This window comes from Mesoplodon bidens, assembly GCF_964165515.1.
Source record: "Mesoplodon bidens genome assembly, chromosome: 9".
Lineage (NCBI taxonomy): Eukaryota > Metazoa > Chordata > Mammalia > Artiodactyla > Ziphiidae > Mesoplodon > Mesoplodon bidens.
This window is the reverse complement of record NC_138166.1, coordinates 51080340-51103932: the sequence shown is the minus strand read 5'-3', so window position 1 is coordinate 51103932 and position 23593 is coordinate 51080340. Positions and strand designations below refer to the sequence as shown.

The 23593-nt window shown below is 35.4% G+C and overlaps 1 protein-coding gene across 6 annotated transcripts in view; it reads left to right on the top strand.

The window, feature by feature from the left end:
• Window positions 1–23593, top strand: part of AKAP9 (A-kinase anchoring protein 9) — a 153217-nt gene that overhangs the window by 41343 nt on the left and 88281 nt on the right. For all 6 annotated transcript variants that reach the window (XM_081243401.1, XM_081243399.1, XM_081243398.1 and 3 more), the window contains 7 exons: window positions 2447–4825; window positions 7818–8031; window positions 10711–10790; window positions 13911–14055; window positions 14783–14868; window positions 21663–21777; window positions 22240–22438. In XM_081243401.1, the coding sequence (XP_081099527.1) occupies window positions 2447–4825; window positions 7818–8031; window positions 10711–10790; window positions 13911–14055; window positions 14783–14868; window positions 21663–21777; window positions 22240–22438 (3218 nt within the window). The remainder of the gene's footprint in view (window positions 1–2446; window positions 4826–7817; window positions 8032–10710; window positions 10791–13910; window positions 14056–14782; window positions 14869–21662; window positions 21778–22239; window positions 22439–23593) is intronic.

Below are 23593 nucleotides of genomic sequence, written 5' to 3'. Positions count from 1 at the left end.
CTGAAACATGTTAGAAGTGTATATAGTCATCAAAAAATAGTTTAATAAGAAAACAGTAGTCTTTGGAAATGAGTTTTTCCAGGAGCTAAGAGTAGAAAGTCAGCCTAGGCCTAGGTTAGAAAAGCCTGGGCAGTCGGGTTTTATCGTACTTATTATATTGTATTCAGTAGGCAGTATAATTTGAGATTATTTAAAATTCAAGTAATTCATTTTCATAGGGGGAATAACCTTTGTTTATTTGAATGTTAGCAAGAATACTTTTGTTATCAGTCCCTTTTTCATTACATACATTTTTTTTTCTCTTTGAATGAATCCCTGGGTAGTAGTTCCATTAAAGCAACTGAGGGACTAGGGCATTAGGATGATAGTTGGAACTGCTTTGGTTTCTGAGGCAACTGCATTAACTGTTCCAGGTTCATTCTTACTGTCCTAATCCGCTGAACTTCCCATGGTACAGTCGTCACAGGCAGGAACTATATTATTCCTTACTCTCTCAGGTCTGTTTCCAAAAAATAGAGGGATTGTATCCTTAACCACAGAGCTATCTTTTTTTTGCAACACCATATAAGTGGTTTAAAACCATGTACTTTGGAATAAATGGTAGTAAGAAAAGTGAACCATGAATTTGTACTATTTAATAATTGAATGAAGAATTGTTGTTTGCAGTAATATCAGGTGTTGGACAGTTTTGAATTGATACTTTTTATTTTATGAGGGTTCCCCCCCATGAAAAACCAGGATATATAAATAAATATTAAAGATTTTATAAAAACGTTAACATTTTCAAGACTAATTGCTTAACAGTTTAACTGAAGTTGACTGCTGTGAACTGATTTTACTTTCTTAGAGACTCCAAATGCCTTACAGATTTTTTTCTAGTATATAAATATATTATGTGTGTATGTCGCACAGTGAGAATTAATACCTTAATATATTTATTTTATTTTAGATTCAAGCATATTCTGTGAGACAGAGAAAATAATATCATCTTTATTTTACAGGTGAAAACACCAAGATTTAAAGAGATTAAACTGATTTAAATGTCATATTTTAGTCCGAAATTAAAGTCTGAAGGCTTAGTACTTGCTAGTAACTTATGGTGACATTGATGGGATATGTGATACCAAGACGAAAGCTGATAGGATTTTGCTCAAGTGAGCATGAGATCAAGGGATGTTAGACGAATCAAATGTTCAGTGGCATTAGGCTGTGATAACCTCATATATCCGTCTCACAGTAGGAATGGTCATGCCTTTGGACTGAAATTCTTAATTCTGTTTACAATAGACGCCTACCTTGCTTTCTACGTTTGGTATGGTTTTCCCAGAGGGATTAGAATTCTCAAAGCCTCATGGTACCTTGATTCTCTTTTCTGAACTGTACTTAAATGGGGACTGCCAATATTTCTCTCTGAGGCTTTCTTTTTTCCTAGGCCCTGTCATTCCTTTTTTTAGGTATGTTAATACATTCATTTGAGGTGCCTTTTAAGTCCTCTTGGCCTTGGACTTTTGTCTCCTGAAGGTGATTTTAATTACTTTACATATATTCTGTTCCATTCTGTGGATTTTACTTTTCTTTTGGTCCTTGGAACTACAGCCCTTAACTACTCAGGCAACTAAGTAACAGAGACAAAACTTTGTCTCCAGGGCTTCTACTCGACTCCCTTATGCTCTAACACTTCTGTGAATGATTAGGGACATAGGGACATACCTCGGCATATGTTCTGGGTTTTGATTTATCCACAGTTCCAAAATAGAGTCCCAAATCAGAACTGGGGGGAAAAAAATCTGTCCTGCTTTCAAATTTCTATTCACACCAAAAATCTAGAATCAAATTGATATGCCATAAATGGTTTAATTGTCTTGCATATCACTTGCGATTCAACCACTTAAGCATGGCATATCCCTGAACTTTTAATTCATTTAGCCCCAGGAGTGAAGTTAAGGCTGACTTACAGGAACCTGTGTTTGTTGTTTTACTCTTTTCATACTTGCCCACCAAACCTTCAGGTCAGTAAAATACTATATGGGAGGAACTCTGATTTATTTTTAGGACTATCTTCTGGAAATGTAAAGAGTATGTAGTGCTCTAGCTATTGCAAATACTAAATACATAGAATGTTAATCAGTTAATAAGAAAGAAGAATGTATAATGGTTTAGACACATTTTAATCCCACTGAATTTTTAAACTAAAAAATTTAGTCATAGCAATGTAAGAAAAATTTCTTCCCACCAAGAAGGCCAACACTGCTCATAGGTAGTGTTGACTACACAAGTCCTGTGTCTCATTGACATAAGAAAAATTAAGGGGCAGGCTCAGCAGCTACTTTTTGTAGGATAATGTAAAAAGCAGTCTTCTGTCAGTCTTTTGGTAATGGGGTTAAGGGGTATAAGTAACCAGGAACTAAAAATGCCATTTTTATATTTTCATTTTTTCTTTATAAAGGAACAGGATAAAAAAGTAGAAAGCTCAAGTAAAGAAATACAGGAAAAGGAAGCAGTCATTGAAGAATTAAATACAAAAATAATAGAAGAAGAAAAAAAAACTCTTGAGCTAAAGGATAAAGTCACAACTGCTGATAAATTACTGGAAGAATTACAAGAACAGGTTGTACAAAAGAACCAAGAGATAAAAAATATGAAATTAGAGCTGACTAATTCCAAGCAAAAGGAAAGACAGTGTTCTGAGGAAATAAAACAATTAATGGGGACAGTTGAAGAACTTCAGAAGAAAAATCATAAAGATAGTCAGTTTGAAACTGATATTCTACAAAGAATGGAACAAGAAACACAAAGAAAGTTAGAACAACTCCGGGCAGAGCTGGATGAGATGTATGGGCAGCAGATAGTACAGATGAAACAAGAATTAATAAAACAACACATGTCACAGATAGATGAACTTAAAGCACAACATAAGGGAGAAATGGAGAATGCTTTAAGATCATATCCAAATATTACAGTTAATGAAGATCAAATAAAGTTAATGAATATGGCAATAAATGAACTGAATATAAAATTGCAAGATACTAACTCTCAAAAGGAAAAACTCAAGGAAGAACTAGGAGTAATTTCAGGAGAAAAGTCTGTTCTACAGAGACAGCTTGAAGACCTTTTTGAAGAATTGAGCTTTTCAAGGGACCAAATTCAGAGGGCTAGACAGACTATAGCTGAACAAGAAAGTAAACTCAATGAAGCACACAAGTCCCTTAGTACAGTGAAAGATTTGAAAGCGGAGATTATTTCTGCATCTGAATCCAGGAAGGAACTAGAATTAAAACATGAAGCAGAAGTTACACATTATAAGATAAAGCTTGAAATGTTAGAAAGAGAAAAAAATGCTGTATTAGACAGAATGGCTGAATCACAAGAAGCTGAGCTAGAGAGGCTGAGGACACAGCTCCTGTTTAGTCATGAAGAAGAACTTTCCAAACTGAAGGAAGATTTGGAAATTGAACATCGAATAAATATTGAAAAGCTTAAAGATAACTTAGGCATTCACTATAAACAGCAGATAGATGGCTTACAGAATGAAATGAGTCAAAAGATAGAAACCATGCAGTTTGAAAAAGACAATTTGATAACTAAGCAGAACCAGTTAATTTTGGAAATTTCAAAGCTGAAAGATTTACAGCAATCCCTTGTGAATTCAAAATCAGAAGAAATGACCCTTCAAATCAATGAACTTCAAAAAGAAATTGAAATACTCAGACAAGAAGAAAAGGAAAAGGGTACACTTGAACAAGAAGTTCAAGAATTACAACTTAAAACTGAATTATTGGAGAAACAAATGAAGGAAAAAGAGGATGACCTTCAAGAAAAATTTGCACAACTTGAAGCAGAGAATAGCATTCTTAAAGATGAAAAGAAGGCCCTTGAAGACATGTTGAAAATATATACTCCTCTTAACCAAGAAGAAAGATTAATTTCCATAGACTCCATTAAGTCCAGATCCAAAGACTGTAGCTGGCAAAAAGAAATAGAAATTCTTACAGAGAAAAATGAGAACCTCAAAAAACAATGTATTCAGCTAACTGAAGAGATTGAAAAGCAAAGGAACACTTTTTCATTTGCTGAAAAAAATTTTGAAGTTAATTATCAAGAGTTACAGGAGGATTATGCTTGCCTTCTCAAGGTAAAAACCGATTTAGAAGACAGTAAAAATAAACAAGAAGTTGAATATAAAAGTAAGCTTAAAGCACTTAGTGAAGAGCTTCATCATTTGCAAAGAATAAACCCAACTCTAGTGAAAATAAAAAGTTCAGTCTTTGATGATGACAAAACTTTTACAGCAGAACCATTGGAAATTGGTGAGGTTGTTGAGAAAGATACAACAGAACTTATGGAAAAGCTTGAGGTAACCAAGCGAGAAAAATTAGAACTGTCAGAGAGACTGTCTGATCTTTCTGAACAATTAAAACAGAAACATAGCGAGATTAGTTTTCTAAGGGAAGAAGTTAAATCTTTAAAACAAGAAAAAGAGCAAGTTTTATTGAGATGTAGAGAGCTAGAAATCATAATTAACCATAATAGGACAGAAGATGTAAATGTGTGTGCTGTCCATTTAAGCTCTTTAAAAGATGGAGTTTTGACAAGCAGGGATTCTGGAGGGTGTGTTCCTAAAATAAGTAAAGATTTTGGTGAAGAATCAAAAATAATGGAGTTAAATAAAATTCCTTTTGAAAATATGACTCTTGGAAAAGAAAACAAGCAAGAATGGTTTTTTGATCACTTGCCGTCAGTGACAAATGAATCATCACTTGGGACAACTGAACCAGGTGAAAATGATAAACTTCAGCAGGAGCTCAGTGTACTTAAATCAGAACAGGTATGTTTACTTACATGTATATGCTACAGCGTACATTTCATACTAAAAGTTTTCATCTTCATAAAACATAAATTAACCTTACAAGAGAATGAAAGTAAACCCTGTAATGTAATTCTCACTTAAGCCTATCATTTATCATTTCTTTTATCTTTTTTATTCTTAAACATTGTTGCCTTAAATGTTGTTGCTGCTCTTTTAATCTTTTAGTTAATCTGCTCAGGAAATAGAACATAGAACACGTTTTCTTTGAAAAGGCAAGAGTTTGAATAACAAGAGTCTGAGCTTTAGAAAAGTTATTTTGTAATATTTTGTTGCAATCCCAAAGATTGGTTTCAGTCTCATTTTGTATTGGTGTTTTCAAGGTTCCACAACTGAAAATTAACTCTCAAACTTTTAGTACTCCATATAGTTGTTCAGTAGTTATGAAACTATATTTCCCTGAGAAAAAAATCTTGGTTTAAATCCTAGCGTTTTCTCAGAGTCTTGTTTTACCTGAAGCGGGGGCAGGGGTGGGGGAATGTATTAATTCTAAATACAGTTAAACAGTGCATATAATGAGTAATACTAGGTCACTCCTGACGATTTTTATTTGCTGGATACTGAAAATAGAAATGACATGAAAATTCCACTGGACATCTTGTATGGTGCTAACCTAGAGCTTTATGTGTTTCTTCATTTCTATAACAAGTATTTATTGAGTCTCTTGCCAGGTAGGAATAGTGGTGAACAAGAGAAAGAAGGTTCCTGCTCTCAAAGAGCATATATTCTAGTGAGGGAGGCAGGCAATAAATGAGGAAACAAGTAGAATAGGTAAGAAAAGTGATATTTTATAAAGAAAATAAAACAGATAATGTGATAGAGAATGGTGGGTAGTGGTGGTGGCAGCATTAAATAGGGTGGTCAGGAAAGGTGTCTAGGAGGAAGTAACATCTGAGCTGCCATCTGAATGGCAGCGAGGAGTCTACCACATGGAAATTAGAGCAATTGTGATTACAGAGATGGGTTTGAGGAACAGAATAAAGACGTATTTAGCTGAGTTTGAGGGAAGGAGAGTGGAAGAAAAAGTTTGAAGAAGCAAAAGACCAGATCTTGTAGAGCTTTACAGACTGCGTAAGCAGTTGACATTTTATTCTGTATACAGTAGGAAGCCACTGGAAAGTTTTTTATTTTTACTTCTAATAAATGTACTCACATTTATGATCTTATATCAGATGTAAGGATATTTTAAATTTTAATAACCTAAATAGAGTTAAGATGTTCTAACTGCATAACTATTAATGCTTTGTTAAATATCTGAAATAGTTTTCAAAATCATAATTGGTTTTAATGTAATCACTCCTAAAAATGCCAGAGATCATTTAAATTTTTTTAAAAAGCATTACTGGGGGAGGACCTAAATTTGAAGCTATCACAATGGTCAAATTTTCTCAGTAAGAATGTTATTTTTTCTAACTAAAGACATTTTCAGTGACATTCAGATACCATCTCCTTGACATTAACTTCCATAAAGTAAACAGAGGCAAACCCATAAGCTGTCCCTGCCCCACTCATCACTACCAAGACAAACCCCCTTAGTGATGGGGAGAGGAGTGAGGTGTGTGTCTGTGGAAGGAAGCTCACAGAAGAAATTGAGCAACAACTTATATAATAACACCTAAGAGCAATCTAAATATGCTTAGAAATAATGCTGAAGCCACAAAAATACTTCTCCTTTGGGACTAAACTAATTGGCTCATAAACATGAAAAGATACTTCAACATTATAAATTGATATAATAATAGAAGAGCATTTTATACCTGTCAGATTGGCAAAATAAGTTTCACAATAAAAAGTGATGAGAATGTGGGGAGATGAGTATTCACTTACACTGTTAAATATCAGTGTAAATTGGTGTAATTATATTTTTAAAATGTGTTAAAATCTAGTGCAATTAATATACGTCATCTATGATGCAGCATTTACATTTCTAGGTGGCACTCAGTGTAGTCCCTGACCAGCAGCATCAGCATCACTTGAAAACAGGTTAAAATTCAAATTCTGGGGCCCACACCAGACCTCCTGAACTAGACGCTCTGGAAGAGGGGCCCAGCAATCTGTTTTAATAAGCACTCCAGGTGATTTTGATGTGTGCTAAAGTTTGAGAACCACTACACTAGAGAAACACTAGCATATTTGTACAAGGACATATGTATATGAATTTATTGCAGCATTTTTTGAAATATCAAAAAAATTAGAAATGATCCAGTTGATCTCCAAAAAGGAAATGCACAAATTGTGCTATATTCATATATATAATACCACAGTTACATTCATCTGTATCTCCATGGATAGATCTTAGAAGTATATTGAATGAGAAGAGTAATTTGCAAAATAAATACCATTTTGCACCATTTATGTAAATTCTTAAAAACAAAATATAATGCATTGTTTATAGGTGCATTGAGAAGTGAGGGTATAAGAAATGAACTGTACTTGCAGCAAATTTATGATCAAATTTATGGTAATGATGGCCTCTGGAGAAGGAGGAATGAGAACATAGTAGATTAAATTTTATCTATGTTTTCTTTCTAAACCAAAAAAATATGTAGGGAGGAGAGAAATGAAAAAAAAAGATAAAATAATTGTATTTGTTAATTTGGGATGTGGGTACATAGTGTTTATTACATTATTATTTGCATTTCTCTATACTTGTTTTAAAATGTTATTTTTGAACAAAAATGAAAGATCAGGCAGTCCTAGCTATACCAAATATCAAAATTTACTATGAAGTTAAAGTAATGAAAATATTGTGCTATTTTCCTTGAAAAAGATAGGTAGGTCAGTGTAACAGAATAAGGAGAAAAAAATTAAATTAGACATCACTTCTCTTACATGAAATTTTAAACTATAATTTCAGGTATTTCCTCCCTTGTAATCAGTATATGCAAAAAAAAGTTAAATTCTTGATTTGTCATTTAAAAATATTCTAACCTACACATTAATTTACTTTAAGAATGATTTAAGGCTACAGATGGAAGCTCAACGTATTTGCCTCTCTCTGGTTTATTCAACTCATGTGGATCAGGTTCGTGAATATATGAAAAAGGAAAAAGATAAAGCTCTTTGCAGTCTTAAGCAGGAGCTTATTTCTGCTCAAGAGGATAAGATCAAGGAACTTCAGAAAATACACCAGCTAGAGCTACAGAATATAAAAACACAAGAAACAGGTAAATGATTTCTAACAAAATTATAAGTATTATGAAACAAATAAGTATCACTTAGAGCCCACCACTCCATGATTCTGTTCTTGACTTAGACCCCATAGAGGAACATGACTGGGTATTCCAGTCCTGGACTCATTTGTTCATATAATCATAGGATACTCGTTTAAGTGCTTGAGAAATATAAAAATCACTGAGTTATTTTCCCCAAGAAGTCAACAATCCTGTGGGGAAGCAATATATAATAACTCTTAGAAAACAATAGGAAAATTTCTATACTAGAAGAATGAACACAAAGAATGGAAGGAGAGAGGAGAAAAGTCTAGTACTTCCTGGAAGAGTGAGGCAGTAGGCAGGAGTAGGGAGGTTGGAATTTTAGCGAAAGCTCTTGAGTCTTAAATGTAGAGGTATGAGAGACTGCATCCAGTTTGGAGAGTTGAGAATTCAAGGTGTGTGAAAAAGTACTGAGGGATAAAGATGGAAAGATTGGCAGGAGCTTGGTAAGAAAAGGCTTCATATACCCTAAGTGAAGCATGTTTAATCTTTATGCCAATGGTGATAAGACCCAATGCAGGATTTTCAATAGTGGGAGTAACATCGTAAGATTTTTAAGATGACAGCATTGGGGCAAATTGGGAGAGGTGATAAGTGATGGGAAGACCAGTTAAGCAACTCTGGCAGTAATTCTGTTAACATTAAGATGTTGAACTAAAATGTCATTGGAGATTGGAGAAGGAAGGAAAGTTTAAGAGTTAAAGAGGTAGGCTGTAGGGGCTTCCCTGGTGGCGCAGTGGTTGAGAGTCCGCCTGCCAATGCAGGGGACACGGGTTCGTGCCCTGGTCCAGGGAGATCCTACATACTGTGGAGCGGCTGGGCCCGTGAGCCATGGCCGCTGAGCCTGCGCGTCCGGAGCCTGTGCTCCGCAACAGGAGAGGCCACAACAGTGAGAGGCCCGCATACCGCAAAAAAAAAAAAAAAAAAGAGGTAGGCTGTAGTCTGCAGTTAATATTAACAGTAAAAGGGGAAGGAATTGAGAATGATCTCTAAGTTTCTAGCTTGAGTAGTTGGATTGAGGGTGACTAGCCATGAGGAGGATAAGGACCAGATTTGTGGAAAAAATAGTAAATTAAGCTTGGAACATTGAGTTAAAAATACCTGTTGGGCTTCCCTGGTGGCGCAGTGGTTGAGAGTCTGCCTGCCAGTGCAGGGGACACGGGTTCGTGCCCTGGTCCGGGGGGATCCCACGTGCCGCGGAGCGGCTGGGCCCGTGAGCCATGGCCGCTGAGCCTGCGCGTCCGGAGCCTGTGCTCCGCAATGGGAGAGGCCACAACAGTGAGAGGCCCGCGTACCACATTAAAAAAAAAAAAAAAAAAATACCTGTTGACTTTGAAAAAGAGATATCTAAGGGGTAGGACAGGAATAATGACGCAGATGTAGAGAATGGACTTGAGGACATGGGGAGGGGGAAGGGTAAGCTGGGATGAAGTGAGAGAGTGGCATGGACGTATATACGCTACCAAATGTAAAATAGATAGCTAGTGGGAAGCAGCCGCATAGCACAGGGAGATCAGCTTGGTGCTTTGTGACCACCTAGAGAGGTAGGATAGGGACGGTGGGAGGGAGACGCAAGAGGGAGGAGATATGGGGATATATGTATACATATAGCTGATTCACTGTTGTACAGCAGAAACTAACACAACGTTGTAAAGCAATTATACTCCAGTAAAGATGTTTTTTAAAAAAAACCCACAAATAAATTAATTAATTAAAAAAAGAGAGAGAGATATCTATTAGGCAGTTGAAAATAGAAAGCTGAAACCTAAGAGGGAGGATTAGGCACAAGATAAAGATTTGTAAATCAAAAGACCATTTGAGGCCAAGGACAAGAATGAGATGCCCTGGGAGACTGTAGAGTGAGCCAGAGACTAAGATGGTACTGTGTAAGGAGCAATATTTAAGGAACCGTTAAGTGGAAGACTAGTTGCAGTTAACTTTTACCTTTAATACTTATTTAATTACTCAATTAAATTAAACTTCCTCTGTTCAAGGTATTTTTAGGCCCCCACTCTGGACAGATCTGCCTTTGGGAATGAGGTGGCTCATAAGTTTGGAATTGTTTTGTTGAACAGAGTAGAATTTAAAGTGTGGCTTAAATAAGAATACTGTACGTTTTTACTTCAGCAGTTCTTTGTCAGTTGAATAAGATTTTAAGCATATATTGTTTGTATTGGTATCCTCTTCAGATAGAATCTGTAGTGTTTCAGACTACAAGTTAATTAATGGGTCCGTTAATGGGTGATGAAGTCAGTCCAGTGATAAAGAAGAACAGAACACATTGGCGTGCATAGCATGTAGAAATAGTAAATGTTGACTTGTGAGATTTTTGTTTCAGTTTTATATGGATGTATATATGTAATAGGTTATGCTGTATGATGTATTTCTAGTATTGGGTTGTAGTAAAAAAATTGTAAGTCACTTCTTTGTACCATTTTGTGGGATATAAATTGAAAATCCTACAAATTATCTTAGATGGTTAACGTTGAGCAGCACAAAATAACATTGAAAGAAATAAAAAATTTTAAACTAATCCTATTGCCAGGAAGCTTCCAGTTGACATAGGTTTAATATGAAAATAGTTTCTAAGTATGTAAGCTGAACATTTTAATGCAATATCTATTCTATTAGGTGATGAAGTGAAGCCTTTACAGATGCTCATTGGAAAACTTCACAGGGCAGTGTCTGAAGAATGTTCTCATTTTACACAGGTAAGGTATTAGTTAAAAAGTACTTTTACCATAATTCAAAAAGATACACGAACCACAGTGTTCATTGCAGCACTATTTACAATATCCAGGACATGGAAGCAACCTAAATGTCCATCAGTAGATGAATGGATAAAGAAGATATGGCACATATATACAGTGGAATATTACCTAGCCATAAAAAGAAACAAAATTGAGTTATTTGTAATGAGGTGGGTGGACTTAGAGTGTCATACAGAGTGAAGTAAGTCAGAAAGAGAAAAACAAATACCGTATGCTAATGCACATATATGGAATCTAAAAAAACAGTACTGATGAACTTAGTGGCAGGGCAGGAATAAAGACGCAGACGTAGAGAACGGACTTGAGGACACGGGGAAGGGGAAGCTGGGACACAGTGAGGGAGTAGCACTGACATATATACACTACAAATGTAAAATAGATGGCTAGTGGGAAGCTGCTGCATAGCACAGGGAGATCAGCTCGGTGCTTTGTGATGACCTAGAGGGGTGGGATAGGGAGGGTGGGAGGGAGGCTCAAGAGGGAGGAGATATGGGGATATATGTATACGTATAGCTGACTCACTTTGTTGTACAACATAAACTAACACAACAGTGTGAAGCAATTATACTCCAATAAAGGTATATATTTTTTTAAAGTACTTTTAGACAAGAAATGCTAAATTTTGTTACTACAAATTTGATAGGCAGAATCATCTGAGTTAGTTTTCCCTACTGTCTTACCTCGGAACTGTATTTAGAAAATACTGCTGAGTTTTTAAGTTTAAAATGAGCATTTAAATGTTTTCCTGATAATCAGTTTGAAACAAAAGAAATTTAGGTAAATTATCTCAGCAGTAGAATACACAAAAGGTATGCCTAATTAAAAAAAACAGACCAATAGAGCCTTAAGCAGGTCTGTCTCCTACCCCTGCCCACTTTGGTGGTTGAGTGATTTGATGACTTACCTGGGGATCTTGCACAAGACTAGTGAGATAAGATTTCACACTATAGATTGCCAAATCTGAAAACTAATTATGCCAAGTATAATTATATTTGTGAAGATCGGGTGAAATAGGAGCGCTTCTACACTGCTGGTGGGAGTGTACTACCTTGAGAAGCAGATTGACAAGGTATATTGTTGAAGATATGTACATCGTACAGCCCAGGCATTTACTTCTACTTAGGCTCACATTTGTGCACAACCAGATATGTTCATTGCAAGAATGTCTATGTTAAGTCAAAAATTAGAAACAACTCAGATTTTTATCTACAGGCAAATGAATAAACAAATTGTGTTATATCTGTACAATGGAACACCATATTGCAGTGTTTGCTAGGTGTACTAATATCAGCAAATCTCAAAAGAAAAAGTATAAAAACATGCATGTTAGAGTAATCACCTGTGGGCAGAGAGACAGGTGAATGAAATAGGTAAGCAGTACTTAATTCAGAAATCTTCAAATCTGTATGTAATGTTCAATTTCTTTTTAAAAATATGGATATAATATGACAAAATATTAGTATTTGTTACAGCTAGGTAATAGATGAACTATTTTTTCTGCATATTTGAAATAGTTCAAAATTTAAAATACATGCCTAGGCTTGTCACAGATCTCCATCTCAGCCTGTGTATTTGTAAATCAAAGAGGGAGGAGGATGGTATTAGTTGGGAAGGTAAAGCTCCCTTACTGATTCTGATTACCTACAGAATAGTTCAAAAACAGTATTCAGAAAAGCAAAAGAAAGTCAGAAATAACCACATTCATTCAGCCTCCACCTCCCGAAGGGTTCCGGCATTGATTGTCCTTTCATATCCATTGTTGATAGTCTGTACCTATGGAAAGAGGGCCCAAGTCACAGTAGTTTATTTATAAACTGACTTTATATTTTCTTTTCTTCCATTAATGTTTTTACTTGACCCCTAATCTGAAGTTGAAATATGAATCAAGTTGTTGTAATGGAGAGGTCCCCTGGAGTTCATCGTGAAACCTGATTTTGTCACTAATCATTGATGTTACTAGTTACTTCATCTTTCTGGATCTGTTGTCTCACCTGTAAATTGGGTGATCAGGTTTCTACCAACCTGAATCAATTTATCAATTTATGATAAAATTCTACCTTAGGGACAGTGTTGAAAATTTAATAAAGTCAATTATTAATAGTATAGTTTAACTTTTAGGCAAATCTCAAGAAATAGCAACAATAAACAAATTGGTTAAGTCTAGAAGTTGTTGATTGTTATTTTCAGTTGCATGAGGGGCACAGGTGAAACTTATTTAGAGGGCTTATGAGATGATTATGCGGCATATGTTATTTGTAAGTGATGATAAAATTGTCTGTTGCTCAGGAGAAAAACCAGAATGATGGGTCAAATATTTTTTTTCCATGTATAAACCACAGAATAGTATTCTCTTATGTTAAAGGGTATGAATGTGATCTCCTACTTCATATATTATAATTTCTATAGAATTTATAGACTACTTTTTGAACTTCTGTCCTCATCTTTTGGTGTTTTTTCAAGGGTAGTTGACCTTACAGAGATAACATCAGAATAGGATCCAAGCCAGAAAGTGGTAGATTAAAGTACAAGATATATTCATTATTAGGAAGAAGCAAAAAGTTATAATTTGATAGATATATTTGATATATATTATAGATAATGAAGACTATCAGTATTTTCCTGGTGTAAGAAGAATTTCACATTCTCTATGTGGAGAGAGATTTAGACTTGGTTATTTCTTTTGCAGCGTGATGTGATATACAGAGAGTGTTTTCTTACTGATTTTTCTGTGCCATTTTGACTGTTTTTTTTTGTTTTTTTTTGTTTTTTGTGGTACTCGGGCCTCTCACTGTTGTGGCCTCTCCCATTGTGGAGCACAGGCTCCAGACGCGCAGGCTCAGTGGCCATGGCTCACGGGCCCAGCCGCTCCGCGGCATGTGGGATCTTCCCAGACCGGGGCACGAACCCGTGTCTCCTGCATCGGCAGGCAGACTCTCCACCACTGCGCCACTAGGGAAGCCCTTGACTGTCTTTTGCATATAGAAAAATAGTGTTTAATGATCTTTAGTGGCAGAAATCAAAATTTTAATTCCATAAAATACCTAATTTTGTTGTCAACAGACTTTTTGCAGTGTCCTTGGTGAACATTATACTTCTGCTTTAAAATGTGAAGTAAATGTAGAAGAGAAAGAGAAAGAGACTTCCGGTGTTCACACTTCTGAAAATCAAGAATTAGAATTGCAAGATTATAAATATGAAGTTCAAGGTAATAAAGGCTTTACCACATTATTGAACAGAGTAATTTTCTTAAATGACTTGATAAACTTTCTCAGTTAATTCATGATTTTATCACTTAGCCAATTTGAGTTATCTTAACATCTTGTTTTTTCAGGTTCATGAAATCTTAAATCTTTAATGTACATTTTTAGTTTTACAATGCAGTAAGCGTGATATAAAGAGAACCAAAGCTGTCTACAAGTTTCTTTGTCTCCTTATCCTCTGTTCCTCTACTTCCATCTTTTCCTTACTATAATTCTTAATTTTATACCATAGATCCAAACCTTTAAAAGTTGTGGTATTTTATTGAATAAGTTTATGTCAGGGTTTTATTTTTTAAAAAAAGAATAAGACATTCAGTTATCTTTCTTAATAGGAATCCTATATTAGTTCATTTTTACAAATTAAACCTCATTTTTTTTGATATTCCTTCACAGATAAAATGTTTCCTACCCCTGTCCATTTGTATGAAGAATGAACAAATATGTACAAATTAATGAATGCCAAAAGAAATTAATGTATTTTAATGTGAAATTGTCAAGTTAATCTTTGTAGCAGGTGTTCCACATTAATGAGGTTTTAATTGTTGGTTACTAAATCTATGAATTTTACTTCTAGCAGGCAATTTTCTGAAGTTATGAATAGATGAGTAATACTTATTGAAAGAAGCAGACTTTTATTATAGAGTGAAATTATTATAATTGTTTATCATTTAGATTTTCAAGAAAATGTGCAAACTCTTCTCAACAAAGTAACAGAAGAATACAACAAACTCTTGGTACTTCAGTCACGATTAAGTAAGGTCTGTAAGATGGAAAATGTATTATGATGTTTGCATTTATTGTATTACCTGCTATTTTGTAAGCTATTTCATCAACCAAGAATTTCTAAAATAAGTGAACATGAAAAGAAAATTAGGGAAAAGTGACATATATTTATAGTATCAGTGAGCTGAAGGAGTTTCTGCAGTTTGAATACTCTTTACCCCTTTAGAGAGTTTTTGAAGTCATGATAAAGTTAAAATGTATATAAAATGTCAAATTGTAAACTTTGTGAAACGGTTGCATTTAATTTTACATATAACATTTTTTAAAGCAGTGAGTCTGTTTTAGAGAAAAATGTGATTAGTTGTTTAGAATATAGCTGGTTTCACATGGTGTGTTATATAAAATTTCTTTCAAGCAGATATTTTAGAAATGTGCACATAGTAACTAAGTAAGAGAGTATAGATGGCATCATATAATTTATTAACTATATCAGAAAAATAATGTGTATTAGTTCTTCCTCTTTCTCTTCCCCTCCTTTTTTTTCCCATTCTATTTTACCCCCTTTCTCCTTTCCCTCTCTCTTCCTCTTTCTGTGCAATTAAAGCACAACCTTATCCAGCCTTTCCTAAAATCTATAAACCTATCCCAGTGTCTTACAGATAACTATGTAGGAGGACAGGTGGATGGTGGATAGATTTAAAGCCCTTCTTTAATTCCACATTTCTCTACAATTACTAGTTTTCTTTCTCCTTCCATTCATAGCTAGATATTGAACCCTATTCAGAATCATCATACCATTTTCTTACCAGTACCCTTAGTAGTCTAGACTTCTTGTTTTTCTGCTGCCCTTATCCTGCCTCTGAGAACCCTTCTTCTTCACTCATACTTGGGTTTCTGAGGGCTGCTAAGAAAATTAGATGGTGATGTGGTTTGGTGACACTGCATAATCATGGTCTCTGACTGCAGCTGGACCCTCAGGATCACTTGACAATTCTTTTATATTGTCATTTATTCTCTCATAGTCCCCTCAGTGGATGCTACCTAATGTTATAACTTCCCTCGAGTCATACATTCCATTTCTACTCCCCTTTTTTCTTTGCAGGTGGCCTTATTTCTCATTTTTCTGTGAGTATGGGAGCTATCAGTTATAAATTATCTCATCTTGCTCCTTCTAGACCATATGTATTTCTTCAAATCTGACAATACTCTGTTTTCCTTCTGTCTCAGAAGAAGTTATCCCTTTTTATAACCAAGGTTATTTTATTTCCTGTCCTTTTGTTAATATCACCTTCTGTCTCCTCTAAGATTGATAACCTGTTTCTTCCCTCCTTTTTGTGCTTTCAGCTTCTTTGTCTGTTTTTCTTATTTCTGTCTTTCTTGCCCCTTGCATAGTCCTCTTGTCTCCACTATTTAGAACATAACCAGTCTTCTTGAATCTAATATCTCCCTTTGTGGTTTTCTTTCAACTTCATTGTCATATTCTTTGAAGGAAAGAATAGACTGTAGTCATAGTTTCCCATCTCTTCCTGTCTTGCTCTCTCTTCCACCCACTGTAAACAAGCTCCAAACTTATACTTCACTAAACTTTCTTTGGTGAAAGTTACCAGTGAATTCTTAATTATCAGATTTTCTTTCTGATTTCTTACCTTCCATCCTTGTATTCTTTCGTTCTTTTAAAAATATGTTGGTTTTCCTTATGGCAGTACATAGTTGAAGTTATTAAATAGTGTAGGAGGGCTTACAGTAAACAAGTCACTACAGTGATGTTTGTCATTTTGCCTCTTTCCTTTCAGGACAGTGAGTGAGGAACAGTTTCCTTTGGTGAGACACAAACCTCCCTTCCCCAGTGCCAGAATGTGGGAGGCTACTCTGGAACACAAACACCCACACTTGCCTCCTTAGTTCTCCCCAGACACTTCTTTCAGTTTGTTTTGAGAAAAACTTTTACCTTCCACCAGGCTTCTTCCTGGCTGAATCAGCAGAAAGTGCTATACTGTGATTAGTTAAAGGTCAATATATTTGTTTTCTGATCTCTGCCTGTCATTGATCTCTCTCTGAGCCTGGGGCCTTTCTAGGGTTCTACTAGCTAAGCTAACTGTCTGCTATAACTGTGGCTCCCTTCACGTGTGCTTTAGGCCGCTGCTTCCTCCACCCTGCTTAATCAGTATTCTGCTACCCCTTTTCTGTTGAAATCTTTCTTAGTCTCTTTTATTTTTTGGTTTATTATGGATTTATACCTTTTAAAGATTCATTATGGTTTTAATTGAGTCATGGGGAGGGAGGAGAGATACATGTCAGAGATCATGAACATAAATGCCTACGTGAGCTCAGCTCATAAAGTAAATGAAGAAGGCCAAGTGAAAGCTGGAAAAGTGAAACCTGGAGAAAACATACCTCATCTAAAGGGGGCAGAGACTTCTCAGCTTCACATGTTGTTGTCACGTAGGAACAGGGCCCAGTGTTGTTTATTCCTTCAGTTTATCAATTTTATGTGAGGTCTTTTGCTTTTTTAAGTGTTGGGAAGTATTAAAAATAAAAAGGATTTTTTTCCCCCTAATTGAGAAACAATTAGGAAGGAAAAAAAATCAAGAAAAGGTGTTTGGTACCCAGAAGAATACTTCTGTAGCCTAGAATTAAAGTCAGACTTCTACTTTGCAACTGTAGATGTAAATACATGCTCAGTGTTATCTTGAACTAGTTTTCTTTTTAATTCTGTTATTTTTTTTATTTTGTAGTATTAGCTACTTTCTTAGAATATTTTCTTCCCTTAGCTTCTGTGACTTCAATTCTGTGGCTTTTTAAGCCTTCGTTGTGGGTTTTGCCCACCCATTTATAGTCACCAAGAATCTGTGCTTGATCTGCTAATTATGCTGTATGCTGCCTTCATTCACTTCCATGGCTTCCAGATCTCTGTGTCTAGTCAGTTCTTACTCCTGAGCTACAGAGTCGTATATCTAATTGGATATCTCTACTCAAGTATCCTTTATGTATGTCTCAATCAACATTGAAATTGAATTTATTAATTTCTTCCCCTTAAACCAGCTTCTCTCCCTTCTCAGTTTTGAAGAGTGACATTCAACCAGAAACTTGAGGATCATATCATCCTAGACAGTTCTCTCCCTTAACTCCTGATCTCACATCATACTGAAATATACTCTGAAGGGAGTACAAAAGAAATGAAAGATGTATACTTGTTCTCATTCAGTTATTCAGCCAGTAATTTTTATTTGCTAATTATATGCTAGGTTATACTGTGTACTGGGAATAAAGCAGTATACAGTGTAAATAGTCACTAGACGGAAGGAATTGATAAATTGATGGACTTCATAGGCTAATTCAAGAAATATGATGTGTGTATATATATATATATATGTATGTATATAAAATAGTTATCCAAGGCAACATTTAATTAGTGTTCAGAAGCTTCCCTGGCGGTCCAGTAGTGTTAAGACTCTGTGCTTCCACTGCAAGGGGCATGGGTTTGATCCCTGGTCGGGGAACTCCAATCCACGTGCTGCAAGGTGCAGCCAAAAAAATAAAAAATAAAATAAAAGCCAAGTACTTTTGGAATTAAGCAAATATGTAGATGAGTATAGGTACAAATAATTAAGGAAGAATTCTTGGAGGAAGTGGGACTTGAATTGGACCATGAAAGATGTGTAGGTTTAGGTAAGGAAGGGGAAGGGAAATAGCATTCCAGGTGGAAGAGGTGATATGATCAAAGTCTTGGAGGTGTAAGTGTGATATATTAGGGACATATTGCTCAGAGAGTAATGGACTTTAAGATTAGAGAGGTTAGACTGTACCAAACTTTGAATGCTAGGTGACACTTTTGTGGACATTAAAAAGCTGTTGGAGATTTGTGATCATGGTCTAGACATCATGAAGTTGAACTTTTAGGGAGATTAATCTGGTGGCAGTGGGAGGTAGGAAATAAGAAGGGACGATTCATAAGATATTTTAAGGAAGGGCCTAAAGAATTTGGTAGTCAGTTGATGTGGAAGTAAAAGGAGAGGAACAAGACCAAGACAACTCATTATTTTTTTCATTCCCTGTATCAGTGAAACTTACACCTTACATGTCTGTATAATAAGGCAGAGTATGGGTGTGCTGAGGGTCCCTAAGACCACTCCTCACTTCAGTGGTTCACCAGAAGAACTCACAGGATTCAACATAATAGTGGTACTCAAGGCTAAGATTTATTACAGCAAAAGGATACAAAGCAAAATCAGCCCCATAAAGGTTTGAAAAGGAGCATGGGGCAAAGTCTGGAGGAAATAGGCACAAACTTCTAAAATTCTCTCCTAGTGGAGTCACAGGAAGACACACTTCATTCCTCTAGCAGTTGTGACGATACGTGCTAAGTTTTGACTACTAAGGAAGCTCATCTAAGCCTAGGAAACCATAGTTCTTTTTTATCAGGTGTCAGCCAAATAGGCATCCTCTGCCAGAACATACCAAATTCAGACTTCCAGAAAGAAAGCATGTGTTCAGCATAAACCATATTGCTTGTACATGAGACTCTCTTACAATTTAGGGAAACTTTTATATTAGTGTAGAGAATCGTTTACCAGCTAAGTTTCCAGATGCCAGCCAAGGGCCAGACTTGTAAGCAGGCCTTTTTAAAGAGATAGAAATCTCACAACTTCTGCATTAACTCTTTTCTGCACAATAGATAAAAAAGTGAATTTCACATTTTATCCCAGCAAGTTGGCTACAACTGTAGAGGCATCCCAGAGGTTGATTGGGGTGAGTCAGTCGGCAGTACATCACTGCTTAACCTGCTAGCCTCACCTACTAATCCTCTTCCTCATTTTAGCCATATTGAAAAACTTAGAGTTTCCAAAATACACCCATATCTTTCAGACCCCTGGGGCTTTTTTGCATGCTGTTTTTTCTGTCTAACACTGTCCTTCCCCCTCCGATTTGCTTAGTGTATTCCTACTTATAATTCCAGTTGGTTCAAATGTTATTTCTTTTGTGTCACCTTTTTTTTTAAGCATCTTTATTAGAGTATAATTGCTTTACAATGGTGTGTTAATTTCTGCTTTATAACAAAGTGAATCAGCCATACATATACATATATCCCCATATCTCCTTCCTCTTGCAACTCCTTCCCACCCTTCCTATCCCATCCCTCTAGGTGGTCACAAACCACCCAGCTGATCTCCCTGTGCTATGCGGCTACTTCCCACTAGCTAGTACATTTGGTAGTGTATATATGTCCATGCCACTCTCTCACTTCGTCCCAGATTACCCTTTGTGTCGTCTTCTTTACCTATCCTCCTAGACTAGAAATTTCTCCCTCCATTCTCTTAGTATCTGTACTTTTTATTTTTTTGCACTTACCTTTCTCCATTATTTTAAATACTTGATTACCTTCCTTTCTTTCCTGTTCCATAGCTCCTTGTTCAAACTTTCATTTTCAAACTTACAAGTTCAAACTTACATTACTTTTCGTGTTATTGTAATTGTTTACTCTTCTGCCTCTTCCACTAGACTAAACCCCACTAAACCCTTCAGAATCAGGAAGTCTTCTCTTTATTTTCATTTCCTCTTCTTAGCACAGTGCTTTGTTTAGCACATGGTAAAGGCATACTATATGTTTGCTGAATGAATTAAGTGACAGTATAGAAAGGTTGAGCTGTAAACTGAAGTATTTACCTGATGGGCTTTATTTTCTCTAGGAAGTAGGAGGCAAGATCCTTGGTTGAAATGTACACAGCGGGTAGGAGTGAGGTAGAGGACGTGGTAAGAGTAGTACCAGCTGAAATAGCCTTCGTAGGAAATAGCTTTTATCCTGTTGCTCACCTTCTTCTACAGTATCCTTTGTTCATCTAGTATAGCAAGTCCAAACTCATCCCTTGCTTTTATGGTGTTGTTTATACCTGTCTTATTTATCTAGCGCAATTTCTCCCGTCCCTCAAGATCATTGTCTTCACTACTTATAGCAGGTCATTCTTTTACAAATGCTCTTATTCTTTCTTCCATGTAAACTTTCCTAATCATTGCCCAAAATGATGGAGGCCCAAATCAAATTTGACTTCCTCCATAATTACTCAGACCCACATCAGTCTTTCTTCTGTTATTGCCCTTTAGTCAAACATTATAGTTTAATGCTTCTCTAATTGTTTAATTTTACTTCCCCAATTAGTTGATGAATTCTGTGAGGGCAGATACACTTTTTTTTTTTTTTTTTTTTTACTCTTTTTATATTCTTACTCTCCCTTGTCACAGTACTGGCCACATAGTAGACCGATTATTAAATATTTGAGGAATGACTAAATTAATACACACACATCTGACATATTGTTGCCTAGTTTTAATAGTTAAGGAAATAAGCTGAGGTTTATCTGTTTTTGCTGTTTTCCTTCCTTTTGTATAAAGAACAGCATACATTTGTCAGTTACCTGGTTGTATGTGAGTTATATCCAGAGATTAATAGCAGGTATGTTATTAAGTATTGATAATATAAAATTTACTGTGTATGAGTTGAAAATTCAGAGATCAAGTCATACTTTAAATATTATTATGAACTTTATACCAAATTCTGTGCAGCTCCTATTTTTATAGTAAAATGAAATTCCTTCTGGTTATGAAAGAACATTGTGTTTACTAATATAATATCAGTGCTGTGAAGGGAATGGGATGTGAGTCACTGTGTCAAGAGAGCGTGGAATAACTTGGAAGGGAAAATACTTGTATTAGAGTGTCACAATTTTAGGTGATTTTGGAAAAAACATTTTAAAAGTAAAGTTGCTTTTATATAGTTTTCACAATCCTGGGTCATATATTTATGTCACTGCTTTTCTTCTGTTATTTTCAATAGATTCAAGGACAGCAGACAGGTGATGTGAAACTTGAATTTGCAGAAGAAAACCTACCAAAAGAGGAAGCAGACTTTTTATCAACCCATCCTCAGATGACAAATTTTCAAGACACTGGTAAATTTTGATTGTATACCGTAATGTGGTGTTTTTATACCAAATGTTCAGTAATTTGATTTTTTGCTTTAAAATTTGAGACAACTTAGTGCGTTGGGCATTTCACTGTAACCCTCTTTGGTCTCAGTTTTCTCATCCTTAAAATGAAAGATTTAGACTACTCATGTCTTCCCACTTCTTACATTCTCTGGTTATAAATTATTTTCAATTTAAAGACTTAAAATTGGTAGTTTTAGGGGTACTGCAGCCATGAAGATAGAAGAAATGATCTTGAATTACACTATTCATGTTTTCTTGTTATCATCAGTCTAAATGAGTTTAAATTGATACCTGAGTTATTACTACTAAAAAACATTTTTCAAAGAAGAATTAATATTCTCTGCACATTCAAAACAGTAATTGTGGTATTTCACTAAGAAATTTGTATTGAAATGTGCATTTTCTTCCATTCATGTAACTCAGATGTTTGTCATAAAAGAAAGTTATCTGCTCTGCAAGATACCGAAAAAATTAAACAACTTGAAGGACAAGTTCAAGAATTAGAAAACCTCGTATCCTCTTTGCAGCAGCAACTGAAAGAAACTGAAGAAAACTATGGGGCAGAGATTCATTCTTTGCAGGAAAGGCTACAAGCTGTTAATGAGTTTACAGTTCAGCCAAGGTATCCATCTACTTATAATTTCATTCAATAGTATTTGTAGCTTAGTAACAATCATAGTATGGTTGTTTTAAGAAAAAAAGTGTAACTTAAGCAAATTTGCTTGAAAGAGATGGGCTATAGCATTGCCAAGAAATAAGAACAGGAGATAATTCTTCATCTCTGAAATAAATGTTAATGTAAACCAAATACATTTTATAATAGGAATTTTACTTACACCTTTATTTTATAAAGATGCTTGTTGTTATGAATATGCTAAGTTAAATCAGGCGGTGTGCATGTTACTTGTTGTTTATTGTATGCCCAGTCTTTGCTACTTTGATATAGGAAGTACACAAAGAATATAAGATATGATCATTCCAGTCATACTGGACTTTCTCCACTTGGTTGTCTAATGCTCAGATTCACCATGTCCAAAATACAGCTCTGGATCTTCCCCTCAAAATTTGCTCCTCTGCAGCCATCTAACTCCACCTCTGGTGACTCCTCTTTCAAACCTCACTTCCAGTCTATCAAGAAATGCTGTTATATCTACTTCCAAAATAAATCTAAACTGTACCACTTTTCATCCCCTGGTCCTGTTTTTATATATATATATAAACTATATATATAACTGTTTTATATATATAAAACAATATATTTATATAAAATAAAAACAAGTCTATATTATATTTGGAGGGGAGGTTTATTTATTTGTTTTTGTTATCTGTCCCCTGTGAAGAAGTTCAAGCTTTGTAAGGGGATTTTTGTTTATTTACTCACTGTATCCCAAACCCTATAATAATTCCCTATGTATAGTAGGTGCTCAATAAATATTTTTTAAATGAATGAACAGTTTATAATTTAGTAGGGAAGTGTGCTGTAGTATTTAACTAGCTCTATAAAGTCCTCAGAGATTTAACCTAACTTTGACTGGCTCTGCTGCTCTAAGAGTGATGTCTCTATAGGCACTTGTTATTGGAACCTAAAGACAAGGGGGTTTTTTGTTTTGTTTTGGGTTTTATTGGAGACAAAATACTGAATTTCCACACTTCTTCGGAAGCATTCTGTTTCTCCATCTTTTATTCAGGGTCTGTATGTAGGCTTTGGAATTGTTTATCCAGCATTGGCACAGCCTTATAAAGCTTCCATTTTATTTGAGGTCAGTGGTTCCCAAAC